Source organism: Astatotilapia calliptera, chromosome 11 (genome assembly GCF_964374335.1).
Source record: "Astatotilapia calliptera chromosome 11, fAstCal68.1, whole genome shotgun sequence".
NCBI classification, from domain to species: domain Eukaryota; kingdom Metazoa; phylum Chordata; class Actinopteri; order Cichliformes; family Cichlidae; genus Astatotilapia; species Astatotilapia calliptera.
In genome coordinates this window covers 24116881-24144032 of record NC_137432.1, presented here as the reverse complement: position 1 = coordinate 24144032, position 27152 = coordinate 24116881, and the positions used below count along the sequence as shown (strand labels likewise).

Genomic DNA, 27152 nt, shown 5'->3' with positions numbered 1-27152 from the left:
CGAAGAACCAGACCTCCTTTCATAGACTAAACCATGTTCCATCTCTATTTCTGTTCCTTCCTATTTCAAAGATTTTGTCTGGAGCTTGCCAGCTGTGTTTTACCCTCCAACCTAATATTTCTCCTCCTTCCCTCCTCATTTCTCTAGAGCTTCACTCTTTCCCCGATATCTCTCTCACCTCATCCTGCCTCGCAGCCTCTGGGTCTGATTGGCATCCGTCATGCAGTTGGTGACAAAGTTTGGCCCGCCCGTGGTTCCGTATTCCTTTCGCATTGCCACTGCCCCATGAGTCAGCACCGACACACCGCGAGCGATCCTTCGGCGGGGCTCGTCCCTCCAGCCCTGAGGCCGTACAGCAAATAAAGCCCGGGGCAGGTTTTCCATGCCCAAACCGGAGAGGGCTGGTCCCACAGCAAACCACATGTGCGAGGCTCCGGCTTGACCTGCGGCCCAGGCAGCTCGGAAAACCAGCTCAGCCTCCTCCTGGGAGCAGTACAGCAAACGTACCTGGAGGACAGCAGGAAGGCAGGGAGGGAACAGGGACGAGGGGAGACACACACACACATACACACTAGTGAGATAAGGAGGGGAAAGGGGAGACGTGGAGAGAGACAGAGGGTGGGAGAAGTAAGGGGAGAAAGATAGAGCCGGAGAAGAGGTGTACCTGAATGGGAGGGGAGGAGGTTTGATAAAAAGGCCATATCAGCAAATAACAAGGATGCTGGATGAGGTAAGAGAAGTGATAGCTGTAAGCTGATGTGATAAGGTGCATGGAAGTCGGGTGTTAGACTTCAAGAGGGATGCAGGCGCTCTAAAAAGAGGGAAGACTGCAGGGCAGCATGTGATGTGTGCTAAGAGGTGCGTAGCAGTAAAGGTCAGTGCTTGATGAGCTTAGGCCTAATGAAACAAGTTACATTTATGGTTAATAAAAACAGAAGTAAAACAAGGAAAGGAAAAAAAATCAAACAACTCTAAGCGGTGGAGCAGAGAAGCGGCAAGGAAGAGGTGGGGATCTAGAAGAGGAGGAGGAGGAGGGGTGGCGGTTAAAGTCCAAACACACCTGAGGGAAAACAAGGGGGAAGAGGTTAAGCTCTGACATGTTATTAAAAAACAGGATAGAGAAAGACAACGGGAGACAACCAGGGCAAAGTGAGCGGATGAGGAGGATAGTCAGAGAATAGTCAGTCCTTGGAGATCAAAAAGGGGGGAAGGAGGGTTAGAGAAGAAAAGCAAAGGATGATATTTTGGTGAAATCAGTGCCTGGAGAGATAAGAGATGTTTGTGAAAGAGGGGTTTGGATGATTGAGTGGGGCTGGGAAGAAAGAGAGAAAAAAATATTAAAGCTAGACAGAAGTGACATGGGATGAGCGCCCTGCTGCAAATGCTGAGGTAAGGAGGGTTGAAATTGACAGGGTTTTTAAGGGGTTACTGGGAAACTGGAGAGAGAAGGAAGTGGAGAGAGGAAGTAGCATCTGGAAGCAGGAAGTCAGAGAAAGAAGGTGAGGGCAAATACCAAAAAAGAAGTGAAGTGTTTAGAATAAATGAGGAAACCAAAAATAAAACTACAGCTTGAAAAAAAGAGACAAAGCAGAATTGAAGGGCAAAAAAGAGAAAGACAACTCTTTCATGCAATAGGAGGGGGTGTCAGGGAAACAGACTGAAAGCACATTTTGAGAATTGCGCCTTCATTGAATTTTGAACTGTAATGGCTTGGCAAAACAATCCTGCCCGTATGCCAATAAACCTCCAGTGAATTAGGCAGGGAATGAGAGTGACAGAGGAGGAGGAGGAGGAGGGAGACAGAGGGTGGAAGACAGAGATTGGGAGACTTAATTGAGAAGGAAGGATGAAATCAGCTGTTAAAAAAAGACACACAATATCTAAAGATAGGAAATGAGGATGAGAAACACAAAACAGACAAAAAGAGCGAGATGAAGACAGAAGGAGCAGAAGAAACACTGACAAAGCAGAAGCTGGAAGAGGAATGGGACAAATGAAAGACAGCGAGAGAGCCGAGCTGAAATTGACCCAGACCTGCAAGGGGCCATCTACAATGTGGAAGACATTATCATAAATGTAGCGCAGAGAAAGAGAGAGAGAGAGAGAGAGAAGAGAGCACGCAATGCAAACACATACATCACTAGCCAATCACGAGCATTTATTAGCAATAGAGAAAAGCTAAAACAAGGGAGCTGTCATGAAAAGCAAGGTTAAAAAGAAAGCTCTCCGTATAGGCAACTCGCCGCAGGCGGTATGTTAGATTAACAGTGACACCAGCTGAGTGGAGCCTAAGGAATCCAATACACATGCACACACTTACAGACACAAATGCACACGCGCACACACACACACGCAGAGCTGCAGTAGCCATTCTGGGACATTAGCGATGACATTGAGACCCAGACTAAACCGAGCCAACGGTAAGCAGAGTCTGTGGCCAGGAAGACGTGCAGCAGGAGGGATGTGCGACTGAATGAGTGGTAGCCATACAGAGATGGAGGTGAAAAGCAAAGCGGCAGAGGAGACTGAGCTTGTCTCCAGGCAAAGAAGCACAGGAGGGGAGGCAGAGAGGGAGAAAGGGAGCTTTGAAGGGGAGGTGGGGTAGGCATAAGAACACGGACATTAGTAACAAATCTGAACAGGAGGATCATGGGGGTTAAAAGGGGGCTTAAGAGAGGTTGGTGGTATAAAAAAATGTGAGTGAAAGACAGTGTGATGAAAGTGGATGTATGAAAGAAGGTAAGAAGGGGCAAGCATACAGTACAAAGGAATGAAACGTGTCAGAAGTACAAAGCAAAACCACAAATCATCCTGGTCGAGATTAATAAGTCAAAGAAAATTTGAAGCATAAGCTTTAGAATTGATTGATTTTCTTTGTAATATTTGGATATTTTAAGTTAAAGCCAGTTTAAGTTTAAGCCAAAATAAAGAGAGTGAGAGTTACATAATGGGAAGCAATTGTGTAGCATCAGCTTGTTAATGGTTGAATTATGAATTAGAAAAAGGAAAAAAAGAAAATCGGTTACGGTCATTTTCTTCCAACAAGCAGCTGCGCACTAACTGATCGCTCATTACAAACTCATTCTGTGCGGCTAAATATTGTTTTTTTAAGACGATGAACAGTCCTGTTTATCTTTTTTTTTTTACAATCCAGTTTCTATTCATACAGTAACGAGTATGACAGGCCGAAAACACCAAAAAAAAAGAACACGACATAAGACATTTGGCAACTTTTTTAACCTTAAAGCTTCTTAAAAGGAAAACGGGTGAAAACTGTATAATAAGTGCTGGATTTCTTCAGCGCTCCGCATCACCACAGAACATACAATGCCACACAAAAGCCAGTCGGCAAAGTCAGACCGACTCGTGGTTTTTCGTTGTACCGATGAACTCTTTATGCTTTGGCAAGACGGGAGGGGAAGAGAAGAACAGAGGGATAGAGGAGAGAGGGGAGAGAGAGACGTGAAGGGACAGAGGGAGAGATGAAGAAGGAAGGAAAAAGCTGGGAAGCCACCTGTCAGAAAGGGGGGCCCCCAATGATAGTTGCAGCACTTCCTCCCCTTTCCTCCCCCTCTCCCTCCTCCCTCCCCCCTGTCTCACCTGCGCCTCGTTCTCCTTCAGCAGCCTTCGTGTGCGTGCCCCCCCAGGGTCGTCGGTCACGTTCAGGATCACCACGCTCTTCTTCTCCCATCCGATGAACGAGCCGTCCGTTAGGCCCTCCACCACAGACAGGAAATCCCGGTAGCCGTGGTGGCGCGTGGACACCACGGAAAAGGCGGTCCAGTCATACTCCTCCAACACCTCAAAGATGACTTCTAATTGGAGTGCGGTAGAGGAGCTGAACTGGAGAAAGACGGAACCTGATTCCTAATTTGGGGAAGATAGTGGCAGATGTGGTTAAAAATCTCACTTTAAAATTCCCCCTCTGTGTCTAAACTGTAGCTGCACTAGCATGAGTAACTAACAAACAACATTTTCACTAAAAAGAACTACAATGCCCTGGACTGCTCCATCTTTATGCACAACATCGAGGCATCACGGGGCTTGTAGTTGTTACAGAGCAGCAGCAATCGCTCCGCCGCAGGGCTAAAACAGCTTGGATTGTTGCACGAATTCTCCTATGACATCCAGAAGGGAGTGTTTCTAAAAAGTCTGTGCAGGAGGTGGGAGGGAATGAGGATTAGGCGAGGGTACAGCTTCAAAGGAAGTTCATCAAAGTGCTACAATTTAATTCCTCAAGAGTAAATGGTTAAAACAGTTATTTGTAAGCACAAATGCACTGCTTTTTATTTCTTCCCCCCCTTGTTTGGTGATGAAATTTGGCACTAGTTTTCTCTGATGCATACACAATCATGTAATTCAAAAAAAAAAAATGTACAGTCTGCAGACACATCCTTACTCACTGACATACACACTCGTGTCTACTCACTGCTTCCCTCCCCAAAACATCACAGGCATAGCAATAGCCCCAGTTGGTGCCATTTACAGATCAAACACTGTAAAGTTTCTGCAGATCAGTGACCCTGACCTTCAGCTTGCCCTCCATCCCGCAGGCACTTCCCTGGCACCTTTTCTTCACAAACAGGATGTGCAAAGTTGTGACATTGTTGTTATGGGGATAGCAGTTTTCCCTTTATAGTCCATTAAAAATCCCGTCAATCCGAGATGCTTCAGTGTGCGACACATCATACTAAGATTGTTTTACCTGCTTTTTCTCACAATTGCAGCTACACAATCTGGGACACTGGCCTCTTGTATACATACATATATATATATATTTTTTTTAATTCTCTCCTAACTTCATCTCACACACACTCAAGTCGCAAACACCTCCTCACCTACCCCAATTACAACCTCCCTCCTCCTACCTGTGGCATCCTCCCCAGCCCCGCTCCCCCTCCTACAGCCACTATGGGCAGTCCTGTTTGTGCAGAGACAAACTCCAGCATGGGGGCCAAAGGTCCCCAAGCTGTGCGAGGGGGCCTCTCCTCTTCATAAACCAGACCCTGCAGGGGCCGCGCCGCCAGCAGCTCACACAGCTGGGACAGTACTGTCTTAGGACTACTGTCATTCACCTGCAAGATGAAGGGAGGAACGAAGACAGACAGAGAGAAAAAGAGAGTGGGTCAGTGTGTCTTGACTTTGCCTTAGTCACAAAGAAGGTGTCTGTAGTATTCATGGCATGTCTGGCTCCTCATACAAGTTGTGGTCAAGGAGCAGAGCTCCCTGCTCATTCAGCAGGGCCTATACACACAGCAGCAATGTGCTGCCTATTCAGCTAAAATAATGAGTGATTATGAATAATGGATCGTCATTGTTATTCCCCTCCTTCAAGTAAAGCTGAACAAGCACTAGATAGAGGAGACAGTGTGTAACCTGTAGCCAGATGACGTTAGCAGAGCCCCACTGGGTGACCACGCTCTCCCCCAGGGAGCCGTAGACCCGGCCAAAGCCGGGATAGAGCACCCTTCCCCCAGGCCCCGCCACCGCCGCCTCCGCCTGCACTGTCGCACCGGCGTGGATCACGGCGATGTTGAAGTTCATCATGGCCCCTGCATCACGCTCCCGCGGACTCGGCCGGAGCAGGAGGTGGGGGGAGGCGTCCACCAGACCTGCCCACTCTGCCAGGACCAATAGGAGAGAGAGAGTAGGTATGGCGACCATGGCAACCTGCCGAGGGGGGGAGGCAGATATATATCGCACTAAGAGAGGGTGCCTGAAAGAAAGAGAGACAGCAAGGAGAAGAAAAAAAGGGAGGTGAAGAAGAAGGAAAAAAGCAAGAGCGAAGACATTAAGTTAGACTTTTCTATCATGTCCAATACAGAGGACATCAAATCAAATTAGAGAATAAAGAAAAACTGAAGAAAAGAAGAGGGTAAGAAGGACACACTAAGTAAGAGTTGTAGAAGAAAGAACGGGGGAGAAAAAGAGAGAGAAAGTGATCAGAGACTTCATACAGTCAACTGGGAAACAAATTCTGAATCCAATCATGAGGTAATGAAAGTTAGTCTTGGTTGAAGAAAATACTGGACGAAAGATGCAGGATAAGAAAAAAAAACAAAACAATGAAGGACGGAGAAGAAAGGAAGACAGAGAGAAGATGAAATGGGTGCTATTTTTTCGGTCACGTGGTACGCCCGCCCAAGATGGCAGCTTAAGTGGGAGACGCGCACTCCTCTTCCCCCGAAACCTCGTTAAAAATAGGTTAGAGCTGGTTATTTGTCTTATTTGGGATCTGCCCTGGTAAATTCAGTGGAAGGAGTCAGAAGAATCATTACGTTTTACGCAACGATTCGATTATGCCGCGAGGAAAAACACACAACACTCAGGCTACTTCACTAACTACTATGGCGGAGACACCTGATGGAGTCGATGCCAGGTGTCCTTCCCAAGATGGTGTGGCGGCCGAGCTGACTTCTATAAGATCTCTGCTTGAGCAGGTAGCACAAGACATGACGGCGGTGAAAGGTGGTATCGAGTCTCTCAAGGAAGCTGTGAACAGTTTGGGTGTGAGAGTGGATGAAACAGAGACAAGAATTTCTCGATTGGAGGACGAAGAGGCTAAAGCCAGCTCAATATGTAAGATCTTGAAGATACAGAACCAGCGGCTGCAGGAAAAAGTAACGGCGCTTGAGGGTTCCTCACGGCGCCAGAATATTAGAATATCGGGTATTAGAGAAGGATCCGAAGGCAGTAATATTGAGGATTACGTGAAGAATCTGCTGTCTGAAGCTCTGGACATTGAGATGGGAGATTACTACGAAATAGATAGAATCCATCGAATGGGGCCAGCTTTTCCGAAGCCCAATGCGGACTCCAGACCGAGACACATTATTGTTCGCTTCCTACGGGATAAAGCCAAGATGTCCGTGCTGGCGGCTGCCAGAAAAAAGGGGCAGATCGTTTGGAAAGGCATGAGAGTTCTTTTTTTCCAGGATTACGCTCAGGAGGTACAAGAAAAACGCAGGAAGTTTGATGAGGTGCGCCGCTTGTTGCAACAGTACAAGATTGGCTATTCTCTTCGTTTTCCGGCTGTTATGACTTTTTCAGTGGATAACCAGTATCATCAGTTTTCCAACCCAGCTGAGGCTAAGCAATTTCTAAGCGGCCTGGATTTGGTTAACATTCCGGGTGATGTAGATTAAGAGGATTTGATAAGCTATGGGTTGGTTTACTTCTGAGGGGGGGGGAGACGTAAGGAGGGACACCATCTGGGAATTTTTTTTGAGTGCCACGGACCTGCGTTTTTTTTTTTTTTTTTTTATGTTTTCATGTTCTTTTTTTTTTTTTTTTTTTTTTTTTTTTTTTTTCTCGTGTTTGGTTTTGTTGTTGGTTTTGATGGTATGGTACCAACTGTCCTGTATAGACCTAATTTTTGGATCATTGGGTTGTCTCATGTTACTGGCTCTAAGAGTTGTTATATGGGTAAATGGGATATTCCTCTGGATAAATTTGTATAATAATTCGGCTCACATGGTGTTATGGAGTTATGTAAAATTGTGTCGTGGAATATAGCGGGTTGTCATAATGTTATTAAAAGGAAGAAAATCCTCACATATCTGAAACAGAAAAAGACTGATATAGCCCTGATTCAGGAGACCCATCTTGATGAGGCCGAATCATTAAAGCTTAAAAGAGACTGGGTGGCGCAAGTTTATTTTAGTGCATTTTCGGCTAGAAAAAGAGGGGTGGTCATATTGATTAGAAGAAACTTGGATTTTCAGGTCTTTAAGCATTATACAGATCAGGAGGGTAGATGGGTGGTTTTGGATGCATGTTTACAGGGGCGGAAAATGACATTGGTCAATATATATGCTCCTAATTCTCCTCAGCCACAATTTTTTCATGAAGTCTGTAACATGGTGCGGACTATAGGTAACACACACATTGTAATTGGGGGAGATTTTAACCGGGTCAGGGATGTCTTATTGGATAAATCTTCTTGTACTGGACTAAGCAAGGACCCAACAAACGCTGCGGTGGACGTGATGTCAGAGGAACTGAGTCTAGTAGATATATGGAGACTTCTTCATCCTCAAGAAAGAGATTATACCTTTTTTTCGCATCCTCACTCAACCTACTCCAGGATAGATTACTTTTTGGTGTCCCGTTCTTTGGCAAGTCAAACTATTGGGTCCTCTATTGGTAACATTGCTATATCGGATCATGCTCCCATTGACCTTGTTCTTACTGACACTGATAATATTAAACCGTCACCTAGGTGGCGCTTGAATAACTCAATACTGAAGAATAAGGGTCATTGCGAATGTATAAGGGAAATGATAAAGGAGTTTTGGTTGTACAATGAGGGCTCTATTGACGACGTTGGAATGACCTGGGATGCTTTTAAGGCCTATTTGAGGGGGCGCCTTATTCAATATTGCTCCTTGATTAAAAAAGCTGAGAGGGATAAGCTGATGAAGTTGGAACAGGATATCAAGGAGCTTGAAAAACAACATATGTTGCTCCCAGAGAGGGACTTATGGAACAAATTAATTAAATTTAAATTTGAGATGAATAGCATATTGGAGAAAAAAGTGGAATATGCAATGTTTTGTCTAAATCAGAAGTACTTTGAACAAGGGGAGAGAACAGGTAAAATGTTGGCACACAGGGTTAAGCAGATAAAATCTAGTAACCTTATACCATCTATTTTTGATCCTAGTAATAATAATAAGTTGACTACTAGTAAAAAAGAAATAAATGATATTTTTACTAAATATTATCAGGAGCTGTACACTTCTAATGGACTGGTGGAGGAACAGAGGCTGTCAGATTTCTTCTCTTCTATTAAAATTCCCAGCCTGTCGGAAGATCAAAGAAGTATATTAGAAGGTAAGATTACATTAATTGAAGTTAAGCAGGCAATCGGCAGCCTTAGAGTGGGTAAATCTCCAGGTAATGATGGATTTCCATCAGATTTTTATAAGGTGTTTGTGGACGAACTAGCTCCAAGACTACTGTCGGTATATCAAGATGCGTTTCAAAGAGGGAGACTACCGTTTAGTATGCGATCGGCAGTGATCACGTTATTACATAAAAAAGGGAAAGACCCACAGCATTGTGGGAATTATCGCCCAATTTCATTAATTAATGTGGATGAAAAAATTATTTCTAAGATATTAGCTTTTAGGCTTGAAAAAGTTCTTCCGTATTTGGTGCATAGGGATCAGGTCGGTTTTGTGAAAAATAGAAGCTCTGCGGATAATCTACGTAGGATATTGCATATACTCTGGAAGAGCAGGACTAAGCTAGACCCTGTCGTTGCCTTCTCTTTGGACGCAGAGAAAGCTTTTGATAAAGTTGAGTATCCTTTTCTGTTTCATACCTTGAAGAGATTTGGTTTCGGTCCCTTTTTTAGGCAGTGGATTCAGGTGGTATACACAGATCCAATGGCTACAGTTATTACCAATGGGATAATGTCACCCTCATTTTCGTTAAGTCGGGGTACTAGACAAGGTTCACCCTTATCACCTCTCATTTTTGCTCTGTTTTTGGAGCCTTTAGCCATAGCTTTACGTGAATGTAAGAAAATTAGAGGGGTGGATTTGGGTCAAGAAGAACATAAAACTTTTTTGTATGCAGATGATATTTTACTGATTTCAACTAACCCAGAACAGGCCGTTCCTGCAATTTCCTCAATTATTGATTCTTTCTCTGTAATCTCTGGATACACTATAAATTGGTCTAAGTCTGAAGCTATGCCTATTTCTAAATTGTGTCCGCCTGTTATGAGGAGTTCATGGCATTTCAAGTGGATGCCCGAGGGTCTGACTTATTTGGGGATTAAATTGACCCCTGGTTTAGACAACATAATGAAAGTAAATATTTCCCCAGTGATTCAAAACATCCGTTCGCTGTTGCAGAATTGGGTTAAAATAAATCTGTCCCTTTTGGGCAGAATTAATTTGGTGAAGATGATTATTGCCCCTAAACTTCAGTACTTTCTTCACATGTTACCGATAGCAGTCCCACATAATTTGCTAAAGCTTTATAATACATGTGTAGAGGGTTTTGTGTGGGCAGGTAAAAAGCCATTGTTCAATCGGTCTAAATTATATGCTGCTAAAGAGAGTGGTGGGTTGGCATTGTCTAAGATGGTCTGGTATCATTATGCTTTCTCCCTCTCTCAGTTAGTTAAGATACATAATTCCTCTACTGATAAGCCATCATGGGTTGGGATTGAGGAAAGTCTTGTGGCCCCTTCGTCTTTAGAGGCCTTCCTTACTCAGAAGGGAAGGCCAGTACCGTTTAAAGATCCAGTACTGTCTTTCATGCAAGAGACCTGGCTTAGAGCTCACCAATATACCAACAGCAGCCCTTATCTCACCGCTAGAGCCTCTATTTGGTATAATAAGAAAGTATTAATAGGTAAGAAACCGGTCTGGTGGGAGGCCTGGGCTAGGACAGGTATTAATCAGATGGGGGACCTATTTGGGCAGACTGGCATGAAATCGTTTGCAGAAATCAGACGAGAATTCAATTTGGATCCAAGGGAAATTTGGAGGTTTTTTCAAATAAGACATTGTATTAAAGCCATTTTGAAAAATAATCTAGACCCTCCATCTAGTGTTCAGAAGATGTTTGCAACCCCTGACAATAACAGAATCAGGGCATCTAAATTTTATGGGAGCTTCAGAGAGGCACACGCTCCCAGTTTGGGGGGATTGAGGCGGTGTTGGGAGAAAGATCTGGGTATCCAGATCTCAGAGGACAGTTGGAAGATGCTGATCTCATCATGGTATGTCTGCTCACCTGAAACACAGTCTCAACTTATCCAGTACAAGTTGCTTCACAGAAACTATTGGACACCCAGTAAATTAGTCAGGTTGAAGCTCGCAGATAAGGACATTTGTTGGAAATGTCAGCAGGAAGTCGGGACTCTAGTTCATATGTTGTATACATGTCGGAAAAATGATTATTTGTGGGATGGGATCATCAACTTGGTGAATGATATTTTTAAACTTAATCTTTCTAAATCTCCAGCTATATGCGTCCTGGGCCTACTACCTGACGATAACATTCTCTCAAAAAAACAGAGATTGTGGATGCGTCTGGCTTTTATAACTGGTTGCAGGGTAATTCTTAGGCATTGGAAGTCATCCAGCCCCTGTTCTTTCAAGGAATGGACCGAACAAATGTCTAGGATGGCATCATATGAACGGGTTATGTATAGAATGAAGGGAAGAGAAGATATTTTTGAGCAGGTCTGGGGTCCCTTTTTGCGGTACATTGACAATGTCTCTTAGACATTATGATAAATGGTCTCTTAGAGGGATATTTCATGTGTCATTGGTATTTTGGTTGTTGTCTTTTTTTTTTTTTTTTTTTTTTTTTTTTTTTTTGCACCAGGGGGTTTTACCCTTATTCGTTTTTGTTTTTGCTGATGTTCTCCAGGAGGCGGTGTATTATTTTGTTTCTCCTGGGTTTTATTTATTTTATTTATTTATTTATTTATGTAATTTTTTTTTTTTTTTTTTTTTTTTTTTTTTTTGTGTGTTGTTTGTTTGCTTGTCTTAGTTTGTTTGTTTGTTTAGAAATGGACAGAGAACTGACAGTATGATTATTGCAGTTGTATATTTATTTATTAATGTTTCTGTCCATCCAAAAATATTAAAAAAAAAAAAAAAAAAAGAAATGGGTGCTATTTAGGCTGCAGGCTGAGGAGGAACAATAAGAGGAAAAATAGAAACTGGCCGTTAGAGAAAAGGTGGGTGAGAGGGAGAGAGAGTTAATAGCAGACAGAGACAAAGATTGGGGCGGAGGTGGTTATTGTGCTGCATGAATGATAACAACAATTAAGATAACTGTAAACACACTCGCCCTCACGCGCAACCGCGTCCACGCGCATACACAAGCATGCAAGCGTTTGAAGCCACACAAACATTCCTGAGATAAATTCATAGCAGCACTGCGCCTGTAGAGCACCTTAATGATAGAGAGATATGAGGGTTAATGCAGTATGCATGGCTGTACGCGCTCACATCCACGCAAACAGCCACACAGAAAGATAATGACTACCTGGGAGATAGCAGGGTTAATATGTGCACACACGCACACTCTCACTAAAAAAAAGAGAAAAAACACAGCAAATCATTTTCAATTTGCTCCTGGTGCCAGCTGCCCTCCTTCCCTCCCTCCTCCATCCCTTTCCCCACGTCCTCCTCACTTTCAGCCCACTCTCTTGTGCTCTGCCGTTTTTACATTCCCGTCTCTTCTCCCAGTTTTTCATGGCTTCAGGTACCAGGCACAGTTGCATTGATTAGCAGGGGCCTTCTGACATAATCTTCTCTCTACAGTAACTCTCTGTGCCTCTGTTTGGCCTATCCTCCCCTCTATGTTGTTTGCTCTGTCTTCATCCGACTCGCCTCTCTTTGTCACAGTCTGCCGATTCTTTGACCCTGATCAGTCTTTTGGATAAAAAAAGACAGCAGTGAAGAAAAAGAAGGACCGGAGGAATGCAAGATAGGGAGCAGCCACAAGAGAGAGCTGTGCAATGAATAGGAATGAAAAGTACTGTAAATATTCGGAGCATATGACTTAGGATGTACTGAGCGAGAGACTGTGTGGAGGAGCAGGCCACACGGTGGCGGGGGAGAGGGGAGGGCGAAGGTGGGTGGGGAGGTTGGAGGTGGTGTAAAATATGACAGGGGAGAGTAGCAGGAAAAGAAATATTGATCACTGGGATGTGTATACGTGTCTGGCCTAGGCAAATGTACTGCCAAACCTTCTGTTTTGAGTGACAGGGTGTGTGTGGTGGGGAAGTAGAGAGAAAAAGGAAGAATGAGAGAGAGCGAGAGTGGGATGAGAGGGTGAATAAGGGAGGCTGATAGAAATGGGTGAGAAAAAGAGATGGAGATGTGGAGAGATAGGGGGAGACAAACTTGTTAGTAGAAGAAAGGGAAAAGGAGGAGCTAATAATGAAGAGGAGAGGTAGGAAAACAGGGCTTTGTTGGGTTTTTTTCCTCTTTTTTTGGTTTGGTTTCTGTGTTTTTTGATGTAAGGAAGCTGCGGTAGGAAAGGACATACGGAGACGGGCAGAAAGGTAGAAAATGAGAACGCCAGAGATGGAACTGCAGGAATACAGTACATCATTTCATTTGGAGAAGATGTATTCTACGGTGCCGAGCTCACAGCCAATAACTGTTAGGGCTGTCACCGTATTTCAGTCTCACGAGGTGTTTACGTTGCACTGCACAACCAGTGTGTGCTATTCCACCATCGGTGAGCCTCGCTGGAAGCGCGAACAGCGCATTACTACATTCAGCATCCACATTTCTTACAGCACACTCTGCCCGTTATCAAAAGTGCAAATTGCAACATCTCACTGGGGCGTGCTTCAATAAAGTTAATTATAAATAAATCCTCATTTAAATATATCTTACTATAAGTTCATTATTTTCCTACGATCTGTGAAATTTTGCAGACTGAATAAAAAAAGCAGGCTTACATTTAACACACACGCGAGGAATGAGAAGGAGTGGGAGAGAACGAGTGAGAGATTACAGTTCCATTTGATTTTCTAACGTAAATTAATCTTTAGTTAAAATGCTTTTTATTCTCTTCCATTTTAGTATGCCCCCCCTAATTTTAAAAACCATCCTCTTCAGTCCCCTGGAGCTTCCTCCAGACAAGCGCTGGATACTCCAAATGTACTTGGCAAGAGGCTGCCCACAATCCAGGGATTGCTTTACGTGGGATCACTTAATCAAAAGGTGTATAGATTTCTGTTTCTTACTGAAAGTCATTAAAGGCAAGTTATCTATTATTGTAGAGTCGTTTCTTAAACACGTGTGCGTTATTAGGTGAACTGCCTGGACCTTGTCTGTCATCTGCAGATGCAATAAATATGTAACGGAAAATCTGAATTTATGGAAAAGTGCTTCCTTTGATTTTTTTTATTTTTTATTTTTTTTACCTAACCACAACTTTAAATTCATCACGGCCCCTCAATCATTATAAGCTCTCTAAATCATTACATCAGCGGCTCCATTAAAACTATGTGCACTGTGCAGTGTTGATCTCTCCGTTTGTCAATCAATCTTGTAATAAGCCGCTTACTGTAGCTACAGTTTAATTATTATAATTTTTTTCTGCTGAGGCTGTTTAGTTTGTCTTTTTAAACAAAGAAAGTGGCATTTACAGCACCATAGACAGCCAGCGTACATGCCAGTGACTCTTAGAAGCAAACTAAAAACACCTTCAGGAATATTTACCGGGTACTTAAGAGCAGAGCATATTCTTAGGCCGACAGAGACAGCTAATCAAGAAGATGAGAGAGAAAACATTCACACAGGCAAGCCAGTCTCGTCTTTCTCTTCCAAAATTGCCAGCCAGTACTTCACAATCAAAACACATCTTATCATATTTCTGCTTAAACATTTGATTTACTCTGCATAATGCGCTTGCTGCCATTTCAAATCATTACTTATAGGAATTAATGGCGAGTGTATGTGCAGCTTATGCGAAAACTCTCTCCCTGGTCTGTGAAATATCAAAATAGGTTTGCAGCTTTGTGCAGCGGAAGGCAAATCAGCTTTGAAGGTACAGTACATCCTTCTATAAAGGAGAACAGCGAAGCCTATATTACTCCTGCCAAAGCTAAAGGGACCAAAAAACTTGTATAGCCTCTGAACACAAAAATGAAATTGATTCTTGGTGTCAGTGCGATGGTAGGGAAACAATCACAATGTTTAAGATCACCTACTCCCCCTTCTCCTGTATGCTCGAGCGCCTGCGGTGACTGTAGAAGAGCACGTCCTGAGAGAGGTGGGGAGCTCTTGGGTAGATGTCAGTTGCTGGCATCCACACTTCTCTGAGCCCCTTTCACACTGAACTCCAATGGAGGCAGCGTGCCAGACCGCGCGCTGCATCGGATCTGCTGGGAAACGTGAGCGGGGATGGGAGTTTGAGTAGTCTGGAGTTTGTGCAGTGTGGAGTTGCGGAAGTGCGGTGTTCAGCGTTGTGTTTAGCCCACAATGAGGCTCTGCTGCTCATTCCTTGCTGTCACGCAGAGTAATGGACCTGCTCTCAGCTGCCTGTGGCACGAGCTGCACTGAATCAGCTTAGGCCATTTTCCACAGCCAACACACACAAGAAAACATATCTGAAATATATGCAATCTAATAAATACTGTGCTATACTCTATTAGAAGAGATTGCAGCTTCTCGCTCTAAGTGCCTAGGTTAAGAAACACACATTCATGAAGATGAAGACTCAATTCATCTCCTTTTTTTTCATTTGTCCACATTTAAGCCCGACAGTGTACTTGAGAAAACGGCCATGTGTAGCCTCAATAATTTTCTTTGGTACATAGCTCTACTGTACTAAAAGATAAGATAAAGTGCCAGCACAGTGTGGTGTCCATAGTGTGCATATATGTGAGTGTATCAATGTGTGTGTGTGTTGTGGGGGATAATATGGCAGTGTGTGGGAGCGGAGGAATGAAGAGAAGAGTGCAGCTGGAGCTCAATGCTCCTCGTGTTAATTGGCCCATACTTCAATCACAGCCACTGGAGTGTGTCCTCTCTGACGGAACAGATCCTCTCTCCCTCTCTTTCCCCCCTTCCCAATATCGCACCCTCTCTCTCTCTCTCTTTCCCTTCCCCCCTCCCTCTCTGTCCTGCTGCACTTGTTCATCCACTCACTCATGCACTCTCACTTAACACACACACACACACACTCCCTCACTCAGTCTGTCTCACTAAGTCACGTTTGGATTTTTTGGTGTTTTACTCGTTCATTCATCCTCTCATTCATTCATTCATTCATTCATTCATTCATTCATTCATTCATTCATTCAGTCTCTCTACCACCTCACTCTGCAGCATGCCACTGTAACCGACTCTCCTGCCCTCTCTCCTTTCCCTCTGTTTTCCTCTATCGCTCCCCATTCTTTCCCTTCACGCACGTCTTTGTCCTGCGCTTCTTTCACTCTCTGCTTCCTCCCCTCCCTCCCTCACTTACTTCCTCTCTCCCATTTCTCTCCGTCCCTATCGCTCTCTTTCTCTTTGATCCCTGTCGAGTAGAAGAGCCACCAGGCAGGCGAGCGGCTCTTGTTCCCATTGTGCATAGTGTGCAGAGTGATCGACAAGAAGCTCAGCGTGCAGCAGTAGGGCGTACAGTGCTCTGTGTGTTTCTACTGCATGGCTGTAAACAGCAGTAGTAAAGCTTGCTGCAGCCACAGCTGCCCTGCTTGGACTTGCAGAGCTGTGACTATCATAAGCCATTCAAGGAAAAAAAATCACACAGGCATCTATCAGCTCAGCAGGTCCTCAAAGAGGAAAGACAAATCACAATATGTTGCTTCTGTTATGAGACAGCTTTGCATATGGATTGTTTAAATTTAAGGTTAGGTGATATAGAAGATGCGAAATAAATCGAGTTTGCCTCTTTATCAAATAAAAAGAAACTCTTCGATATTAAGTCTCAAGGCCGCCGCTCTACTTTGTCTTCCCACAAAATGCAAATTTATATACTGTATATGATATTATTTCATATAAGCTGCAGCACTATGTGAGATGGGAAAGCAAAATCTCCCCTTGGCTCTTCATGCCAAACATTTGTTTCTGGCAGGTAGTCTCCACATGTCCTTTTCATATTTCGTAACCCTTTGGAAGAACAAAATGAAACAGTCACCTTGACATCTCACTTTGATGTTTCTTCACAGCAAGACGGCATTTTATTCTGACATTTCAAGCTTCCATGTGGTCGTACAAAATGCACCTCACTCCGAGGTTCAGAGGATCTTGCCTTTAATTCAGGCTTTTTTCTTCTTCTTTTTTTTACGTTTCGGATTAAACTCTCCTGCCAAGAGACAGTGTCAATTAATTGGGCTCCACTTCTGTACATTGAGGGGATAACTTTCATTACTTGAATGGGAGAACACTCCTTGTTTCTCGTCCCTCTATGGATTGATGGAAATGAGATGAAGCTGACCTTGGACCCTGCCTCAGTGTTGCACTAACAATTCACTGACCTCGTTTTTTAACAAAAAGGAAAATGTCTCTATGGTTTCTGGCACACCAGACACACAAAGCAGTGACGGGAAAATCACATCCATTACGGATGATCATTATTGAAATATTTGACATTATCCACATCTCATCTTTCTAACTCGCACCATTCAGGACAGAGTGTATAATTACCTAAGTGGAGAATGCCTTTTGATTTTGCTTATTATGAACCTGCACATGCCGGGTAATTGCTGTAATGCTCAGAAAAAAATGAACTCACGTAACCTGAGAGGAAAAATCAGCTGATAAAATTCATGGCCTTTAATTTTTCTCTGTAATAAAGCCTAGGCATCTTAAATTATCCACACTCTCTTGCTTTCCCCCTCTCTCTCTTTGGTTTGTGTGTGTGTGTGTGTGTGTGTGTGTGTGTGTGTGTGTGTGTGTGTGTGTGTGTGTGTGTGTGTGTGTGTGTGTGTGCGCGTGTGTGTGTGTGTGTGTGTGTGTTTTATAAGTCAAGCTACAGGCACATAAATCTGTTTACATGGTCATATTTTGAAGATCCTGCCTCACTTTTCGGGATAAAAAGCATGTCCTCCTAACATAAATCCTTAGTTTAAGAATTATGTTTTGTCCAAGTAGTACTTAGGTTTAGGTTAAGGGTACATGTACAGCAAATAAGTCAGTGCTATGTCCTAAGAAGTGATGAAAACACAACTATCTTGTGTGTGTGTGTGTGTGTGTATGTGTTATCTTTCAACCCCGTCATTCATTTAATCCTCGGGGCATTTCAAGCTCACACACAGAGTGCTTTGAGCTGCACAGTCTGCATAAACAAAATCAATTTGTGTATGAATGATGAACAGAAATATTCTCTATTCTCTATTTTATCTTCTCCCTCCCTCAAACTCACAACCAACACATCCATTCAGTAAACATCGGCAACAAATGATCTACTACTCTCATGAGTTTTCAGACATAAATACCAGCGAGGTCATAAACTTTCATGTGGAAAGGCCAGCGTCTGGGGAGCTTGCAGCTGGAATTTGTACCTTACAAAGCATTATTTCAATAAGTCTAAATGGCCTATACTAGCTTTACTTGAATGAATGAAAAATGGCTTTGTAGGGAGACTACATAGCTTATATGTCCAGTGCTAATGCTGGTAAAAGGAGCAAAGGTATTTCATTTTCCCAACACAAAAGGCAGCAAAGGACTGCAGTGCTGGTGCCTGGCCCTCCCTTCTTTTCCCAGGTTGACTATGATATCATATAATTTACTCCTTCTAATGTACATATAAATTGTTTTTGTAGTTCCTCCCCCCCCTCAAATCTCTTAAGATGTGCTTACAACGCACAGCCTGGGGGATTATCTTATTACGTTTGTTTTTAAAAGGAATAAATTCTCACTGCACAACCTGCATCCAGAAACTCCGAGGGCTTTCGGTCTAGGGAAAATAGCTTCAATATTAGAGCACTATCAATGCATCTAATAATAAAAATGCATTCATACTGAGCATTTACATAACATACTGTACATTCATGAATGAAATGCTTGACTGATTGATGTTTTTAACAAGCACTGAGACTGAAATTAGGAACAAAATGGATGAAGGAGTCACAGCATACGTGATGAGGCAGTCGACATAAGCCTCGGAATATTCGCCATTTAGTGGCATCGCATTAAAGCATTGAACAAATACCACGTTTTTAAGGATTGAAGCTAAACAGATTATTTTCCCACTCTAACTCGAACCAGTAGTCGCAAAGCCACACTGTTGCTTTGCTTCCATTAATTCCCTCATTGATTGGCCAGACACTGGGATCACCTAGCCAGATCTAAATCAGTCACTAATTAAAAGAGCAAGATGAAAAGCAGCCGACACAGCAGCCCTTCAGGACCTGTAAGGTGAAACATTCTTTAACAACTACAAACTAGGAAGCTGCTCAAGACTCACAGCAGAAAAAAGCACCTGGCTCTGCATAGTAATGATTCACAATCTTATTCTGGGGATAAACAGATTAAACCGGTGTGGGAAACCTTCACTGATAACTATTGTGTCTTTGTACAAGGTCACACACAGGCAAGTGCCAACGCACACAGTTGCACAAGCAGGCGAGCGTGCTCAAGGTTTGCACGTACGGGTGACTGTGTATAGCTCGTCTGTGACACTTACACAGGCGTCCAAATGTTTAGGAAAATTTAAAGTGGGAGAAATATTAAGCTCGTCTCATTCCAAGGAAGGTGCCAAATGTTGCTGAATCAAGCTGGATTCCTTCTGCATGAATTTGAAGCCGCGTAACAATATTGGATGCAGGTCTGAGCTGCATTCACAGCACATCTGGCTCCACCCACGCTCATAACCAAAGGTGTTAGCAACACTTCTGTCAGCCTATCGTCTGAACATTGGTGGATCAGGAAATGTACTCCGACGCAGACAGAGCAACCCTAACCAGCAAGGGGAGAAGAATATAAAGATCGAGACCAGCAAACGTTTTCAGGGTCTGATTTATAGCTTCAGTGGGAAATCTATGCCGCAACCTACGACGTAACCGCAAACCCCTCTGAACCCAACACCGGAATCCATCCATCTATCCCTTCTCTTCCGCTTATCCTTATCATGGTCACAGGGAGCCTGGAGCCTATCCTAGCTGCCACTGGGCGAGAGGCAGGGTACACCCTGGACAGATCACCGGTCTGTCGCAACTCAGAGAGACACACATCCATTCACACCCGCATTCAAACCTATGACCAGTTTAGAATCACCAATTAACCAAACCTCACTAACTGCAAAAGTTACCTGCCTACCTACCGCAGAAGCCTGAATCAGGACTCAGGGTGATTTTCAATAATAAGAGGTGGTGAGAGGTTAGTGAAGGGGATGTCAGAGCCCCGCTGTGTTCTCTTCACCCTTGGAGTTCACTAATGCTATGATGTTTGCTTCACAGTAACAAATATGAAATGTCTGTCTTCTCCATTTTTTTAAAATCCTGACATATGAAGCTGTGGTATCTCATCAGAGATGTGCTCAGTGGGCTGAGATGGCCACAGCTTTTTCAGCAGATTTCATATTATCGTTTACAGAATGCAATTATAAGCAGTGAGAAAACGGTTCATGTCATGAGATATCAAAAATTTCTGACAGCTGTGCTTTTGCTATTAGAGGAGAAAAAACCCCAAGAAGGAAAAAACTTCCCTGTGGTGGCTTTGGTCTCTGCCACAGCAGCCCATCATGTGCACAGTGCGACTTGTCTGCAATCACTCACCGTGCAGGTAAAGCTTGCAAAAGTGAAAGGCAACCCCTTTTGCTGCAACCGACATGTTTCAAAAGGCACAACGTTGACTTAGAAAGCAAATAGTCTTCATTTGCAGTTTACGTCTCACTTTGCACAAGCACTCGATGAGTAGCTTGGAAGTCAGCTCGGACTTTGCAAAGTACGAGCAACCTGCAAGTGAGCAAAGCGATCGCAGTGATGTTTTCTGTGGTGCACCATATTCTTCTTTCTGACCAGTTTCACCTAGCGACTGGGCGTTTGGCTTCAGCAATCGATTTCACAGTGACTGCCATCAGCTTTCAGCAATTATTCACCAAACAGTCAGGGAATATACATTTTTCCTAGTGATCTGTGTGACTCTCAAGACCTGTGTGACGGGGCCTAATTTACATGTAAATAAATAACACCATTAACCCACAACAATAAAGTTTCAGCCAATATCATGCAGGTTTTTATCATGCCAGCAAAACACAACTGAAAGATGGGACCCAGAGATGGCACATCCCACTGATGCTTGATCAGATTGGGTATTTGGAGAGTTTGGAGTTCGGGTTAGTGCCTTGGGCTCTTCAACATGTTCCTCACAACAATCCTGACCACTCTGAGTGCCAGATATACAAAAAGAAGCACTCTCTGTATTATAAAGAGAGCGCAGTGACAAGATTGTGTGTAAAAGGTGGGAACTCAGAGGTTTGTGCGGATGACCCTAATTGCACCAATAGTTAAAGCTTATTTTTGGTATTGAAATTAATTGACCGCACCTCTGATTAGAAAACAGGACAACATTTGTGAATAACCTGTAAAGCTAACCACATCTATCAGTGCTATTTGGGGATTGCGCTATGTTGCCCAATTTAGTAACTCTGACCCTTAGTGTTGTGGCAGAGCACTTTATCCTTCTGGAGGAGGCCACTGCCACTGGGGAGTGTCTTCAACACCCTCTAGGTGTTAAAACAGCATTCACGTGAAAGTGTGTTTTATCACAAGAAAAAGAAAAACTAGTCTTAATGTGATTCATCTGGTCTGAGTGGAAAGGTTCTAATAAAAATCGCATTACCCACTTTTTCCACCATTATGGCATGACTAACATATGACTGATGATTCATCTTTGTCGAGTCAGTGATGATACTGAGTCAAATTAAAAGCTAACGACAGCATAACAGTGAACACTGATCCACACACATACTCACAAAAACTAGTCTTCACAAAGTGACATTGCCCCGGAGAGTTCATGATAGGAGCTGCAAAAAGCTGACTTAATATTTGGGTGTAGATGACATGGAGCATATAGTGCCAAGAATTGATTTCCTTTCCGTCTCCTATACTGCTCCATGCAAAATGTGTGAACAAGTGTCCCTCTTTTCCCAAAGCTGCAGTCTTTTATAGAGTATATGCCACAGTTCACCACAGGACAGATCAAATAACAATCGCCCTGATGAGTCCGAACAAGGGTAGCTTAAGGACACGGTGGTTTATTGGCTCGTTTGACACATCAGATTCAAATTGCAATTACATAATTGAATAGAAGGCATTCGGTCCTAATTACCTTTAGAGATAGACTAAAGAGGACTTCGATGTGAGAAAATATTCGGGAGGAATAATGAAAAATCGCAACCTGAAATGAAAACAAATTAATTGTAATCCTGAGTTAGGCTAACAGCATCTGTGCACGTTGTACATTTCACTCTTTTCAGTGTCAAAAAAACGAAAAAAAAAAGCAGGAGAGAGTCTGTAGAACTGTCTCAAATCACAAGGCCAGTTTTAGAAGCTGGAGCTATTTATGCAGAGATGAGGCACATTAAAACAGCACAGCAACATCAAACTATCTTCATCAGAGCCTTTTCTCCATCTCTGCGCTGACATTCCCTCTTCCTTCCTTGTCTTCCCCTCCTTGTTGTACTGTAGATAACACACTGTGCAAATTCCACTCAGGTGCAAACACACATATTTGCATTTTCAGCAGCTGTATGGTTGGCACCTGTTTATGGAGGAATTTCACATTCAAACTTAACATAAAAATAGTGCAAAGCTATTTTTATATGAAGTGATAAGACAATAAAACAAGTTTGACTTCGCACCTGGGACCTGCACCTTGTAAATCGCACACTGTACAAAGTCTACTATAAATGCCAGCTCCTGAGTTCTTTGAAAGGAGAATGACATTGAGTTTTAACAAAGCTCGCTCCGCATGCAGCTCGGGGAAGACTCACAGATCCGAAGGCATGACACAATAGCTCGGGATGACTCGAGACATGGACTGCAGACACAGCCTAACGTAGTTTTTTATAAATGCCCCCATTTCCTCTTTTTAATAACCACTTATGCTGTCATTTCCTGCCCCATCCATCATCATGAAGGACCGCACCACATTGCTGCAAAACGCTGCGCTCCGCAAAACATTCCTGCACATCTCTTTATTTTCTTTCATTACTTTTCTTCGTCCTGCCTTTCCTCTTTGTGTCTGTCAGTGTGTGCGCATGTGTCTCAATGCAGTGTGCACACAAGTGTATATATACAGTGTATAAATGTGCGCATCTCGTGGCCAAGGTCCTCTCTCATCCAAAACTGTGTGTTTGTGTCTGTTTGATTGCCAGTATTCCTTTTGTGTGTATTTCTGGGGTATGCTTTGGTGTGTGTGTGTGTGTGCGTGTGTGTCTGACTGCATACCCATGGGTCTCTCCCTGAATGTACTTTTTGAGAGTTTGTGTGCCTGTGTATTGCATGCAGCCATGTGAAGCTGTGTGCCTGCTTTCTGCCTCCAGACTTGTATTCCCAAAACAAGCCGCGGGGCTCTGGCTCAGGTTTGTGTGTGTGTGCATGCCTGCTTGAGTGTGTGCACACACCTGTTAGACAACACTGTGCAAGGAGTGCACGCTAAATGTCCCTCAGTTTTGTGTGTGTCTGTGTGATTTTGTTTATCAGTGTGTCTGTCAGCCAGCCTGTCCACCTGTCCATTTGATTCTACTTCCCATCTGTTTGTTAGGTGACTATACAGGTGATATAGTCCAGGTATTTGAATGCACCTCTGAAGTCACTCTACTAAATGTAGCTCTATCAGCATAAAGGATTTGATACTGTACTACTGTATTGGATTTTCCAGTTATTTTAAATCATATTGAAAGCTATATTTGCACCACTTCCATCAACAGCTACTAATTCATTTACACGTTTATCCAAATACCTTATTCTGGGAGACGTCGCTCTCTAAAACATGGTTAACCAGATGATTTTTGTTTTTTTCCTCACACTTGTCACAATCAAGTGCATCATAATGTTACTTGTATAGCTAATTACTAGTAGATTGGTTGAGTTGTCACTGATAGCTTGGCAGCTGTAACGGAGCTAATCAGCAGAAATTTGAGGTACCTGCACTGATTTTACCAAAAAGGTTGTTTTGTTAAATCTGATTAGCAGACGCAGATTAAATTTGAATATATTAGAATTACTACTATACTCCTCTTTTTTCCTGATTTTAAATGGAAATGTAAAAATTTTGCTAGAAATAAAACCATAAATAAGCATCCTCTACTAAATGTACCTATTTGTAGCTTCATTAATGAAGCCTGACTCCTTCATTAACGATTTATAAACTTCCCTGTCCAGTGTGACGTGTGTTACTGTCTTTAAATACCCAGAATTTCAATGAAGGAAGAAAAGACACTGGACAAGCTGAAGCGAGAACATTTTGGATTTTTTAAAAATGTGTTTTTGCTTTAAAAGGTCTAAAATGATAGAAATTTTAAGATGTCTTATTATTTTTTGTGCAGGCAGTTAATTTATTATCTCAGCTATAACTATGCAGAATTTCACAATGGCACTTCCTGAAAAGATTCAGATTTATTAAATTTACTTTTAGTTGTAAGTCTTGTGTTGAGTGGCAGTTTCTTTTTTAAGCCATAACAGAACATCATTTAATTTCTAAACACCTGTATCATTAATAAAAAAAAATGTTTTAAGTGATTTTAGGCATTAAAAGCTTGACGACTGTAGTATCCAATTTTACACTTTAGATCAATTTAAACTGTAGAGAAGAGTCAGTTTGATAAATTGTGTTCCCTGCTGATTTCAATGGAGGGCATTCTTTCCTGAAATTATATGGATTTGTTTAATGAGCACCAGTCAGAGGTGTTATCTTAGGAAAATACAGATTTGTCCTTAATGAGTTTGATTTATTTATTGCTGTGAGTAAGCCAACGAAGGGTTTTCAAATGAAAATAGCACAAGACAGTCAGATAATTCATCAAAAAAGGACATCTCACAGCCCACTCCCAACCACATGTATTAAATTCTGAGCTGCACTGCTGCAGGCCAAAGTGAATATGCAACACGTTTATCAATACAACCCAAAGAAGTGTCCAAAGGAGAAGACTGAGAGAGGAGAGTACAGTAATCGCTCCAAAACAGCGGCCTCTGATCTCGTTAAAGACTAATTGATGTTCTGTGCTAACGAGCTTTACCTTAAAAAGAACACTGGGTGCCACGTGTGCAGACGCTGGGAGAGGGGTTTGGGTGGGCGGCAGAATTGAGGAAACCATCCACTAACGTTGCGTTGAGCAAATGATATAAGGGCGGGCAGAAGGAAGGGGGGAAAAGGAACAGGAAACCTTGCAGCGGAAGTTACAGGTTGCAGAGGTGAGAGTTTTGATGGAAAGGATGGAGGCGATAGGGAACGGGGGACTGGGGGGAGACAAACGAAGCAGGGACTGAGCTAAGCTTGAAGGTTTTCTGCGCCAGAGTCAAAGAATCAATGAGATGAAATTGATGAAGAGCATGGGCTGAAGAAAACAAGCACACAAATGTTGACTCTATTGCTTCTCCTCATCTCTTCTCATGTGCTTTTCCAACTACACCCCCCCCCCCCCGAGATTCAGTTCCAACCAACTCCTTCTCTTACTCTCCACCTCGTTTTCCTGCCTTCCCAATCTCTCGCCCAGTTCTCCCGCTCACATCCCTCCTCCACCCCCCTCCCCCTTGTCCTCACACCTCTCATCCTTGTCTTCCTCTCTCTGCCCCTCCACACCTGCTGTCTCTCTCATCCTCGTCCCCTCCCCTCCTGCCTGCCCCTACTCACAGCTGGTACAGTACAGCTCTCTCTGGGCAACTGTACGACAGATCGTCAGAGAAGGGGGGCTCTACTGACACTGAAAGCAACACTTTACGGGCAGCAGTGCAGGCAGCACACTGCTGCAGTACGCCTGTGCGTAGATTTCACAGGGTTTGTGAGGCAAAGTGATAAACTGTACCGAGCACGTCACCTGTGGGTGAAAGAGCTGATTGAAATGGATATCAGCTACAGAATTCAGCTGAGAGAGTGAAGGGGTGAGGGCGGCGGGGGTGGGGGGGGGGGAGACCAAACACCCCACAGAAACAGGGGAAAACAAACACATTAATTCCAATTTCCATCTGGATAAATGTTGGCCTCACAATGCATTGCCACTCTCAAACACTGCAGCAAATCTGTAATAGAAGCAACACTGTGCCTCTCCGTTTTACAGGTCAACAGCATGAGCTTCTCCATTGGTGGTCTCTTTGGGCCAAGGCCTATTTTTTTTTCTAGAAAATGACCGATGATGATGATGATGGTGTTGGTTGTGCCTGTTATTCACTCTATTAAAGTACCATAAGGCAAAAACAAAAGTTATTTGGGCACCCAAAGAGGTGCAGAAAATGTACATACAGAGTGAAATCTCTCACATACTCCTTTACGCAGCTGGGCAAAGAAAGAAAAAAAAGCAGAGAGAGAGGAAAAAACCGCCTGTTCCAGCTGTCTGAGAATGTTTGAGGCAAGTCAGCCTGTTGGGGGAAGATTCCTCGGTGGCAACAGAGGGATAACTGCGCGCTGCCATACGCCCAAATATTCAGCGTATCGGGATATAAATAGATCAAGAGGCAAAACTGATCGGCAATCTTGCGGGCTTAGCGCTATAGCTGTGCAAGACGAGCGAGCAGACGCGCTCACTCACACACAAACACAAGCACGCACTGACACTGACCACGCAGCCCGACAAAATGAGCATCAACAGATATGATCGCCTCAATTAATACATCCGCAGCAAAGTGAGGGGGAAACTGCAGCCAGCGCCGGTGTTTGAAGACTTAAACGGAACCCAAACTCCGTCTTTATTAATAATGCACAGAAATTTCCTGGCAGACAAAATCATAGCCTAAAGGTTTAGTCCATATGATTAATTGAACTACCGGTAAACTGTGTGTGCGTGTGTGTCTGTGTGTGTCATTAGACTACCTATCCCATCTGCTGTAAGGAACATATGCGTTAAGGTGCTTGTGAGTTCTCAGGCGCAGCAATGACAGAGGGGTCAAAGCCCCGGTGCGCCGGCCGTTTCCACATCTCCATCCATCCATCCATCTCTCCATCACCGGCGTCCGCACCCGACATGCCGACACCCGAGCCCGCTATCCCCGTCTCAATGACGCGTAGCACCCTCTCACTGCCCGAGCCGCAATTAATCTAAGCAGCAGCACAGAGTCTGTGTGCGTGGAGTGAAGCAGCGAAAAAAAAAGAAAAAGAAAAGATGCCTCCGCATTGCAAATATCATTAAAATAAATGTACTTACTGTTTTTCAGCAGCCTGTCCCCCCTCTTTTCCTGGGTCCCTCCATCCTTTTTCACATCCTTCCTTTTTGAGGTATCCGTTTTGCGGGTGTCCCCCTCTCGCCGCCGCCGCCGCCGCCACACACACACACTCACACACTCACACACACACTCACACACACACAGACACGCGCGCTGTGAAAATATATATCTAAATATATATATGTTCTACATGTATTCAATTTCTCCGATCTCTCTCTTTTCCTCTCCCTCCCTCTCTCCTCTCCTCTCTCTCTCTCTCCCTCTCCAGCTCTCCCTCTTTCCCCGATCTTTTGTTAAAATTCAGTATATGCGCCCCGTCACCTAGCAACCG

The 27152-nt window shown here is 43.5% G+C and overlaps 2 protein-coding genes across 2 annotated transcripts in view; both read right to left on the bottom strand.

The window, feature by feature from the left end:
* The window catches only part of grin2db (glutamate receptor, ionotropic, N-methyl D-aspartate 2D, b), a 33437-nt gene extending 28891 nt beyond the window's left edge, over window positions 1–4546 (bottom strand). The window contains exons 1-3 of the mRNA XM_080308284.1: window positions 4529–4546; window positions 3601–3867; window positions 179–507 (exon numbers count right to left, since the gene is read on the bottom strand). Of these exons, the coding sequence (XP_080164410.1) occupies window positions 179–507; window positions 3601–3867; window positions 4529–4546 (614 nt within the window). The remainder of the gene's footprint in view (window positions 1–178; window positions 508–3600; window positions 3868–4528) is intronic.
* Window positions 3850–27152, bottom strand: LOC145431815 (glutamate receptor ionotropic, NMDA 2D-like). The gene is made up of 3 exons (XM_080308012.1): window positions 26803–27152; window positions 5377–5716; window positions 3850–5075 (listed from the first exon to the last, which is right to left on the bottom strand). Exons 2-3 carry the CDS (start codon window positions 5662–5664, stop codon window positions 4848–4850), a joined length of 516 nt encoding a protein of 171 aa, XP_080164138.1. The 5' UTR covers window positions 5665–5716; window positions 26803–27152; the 3' UTR covers window positions 3850–4847.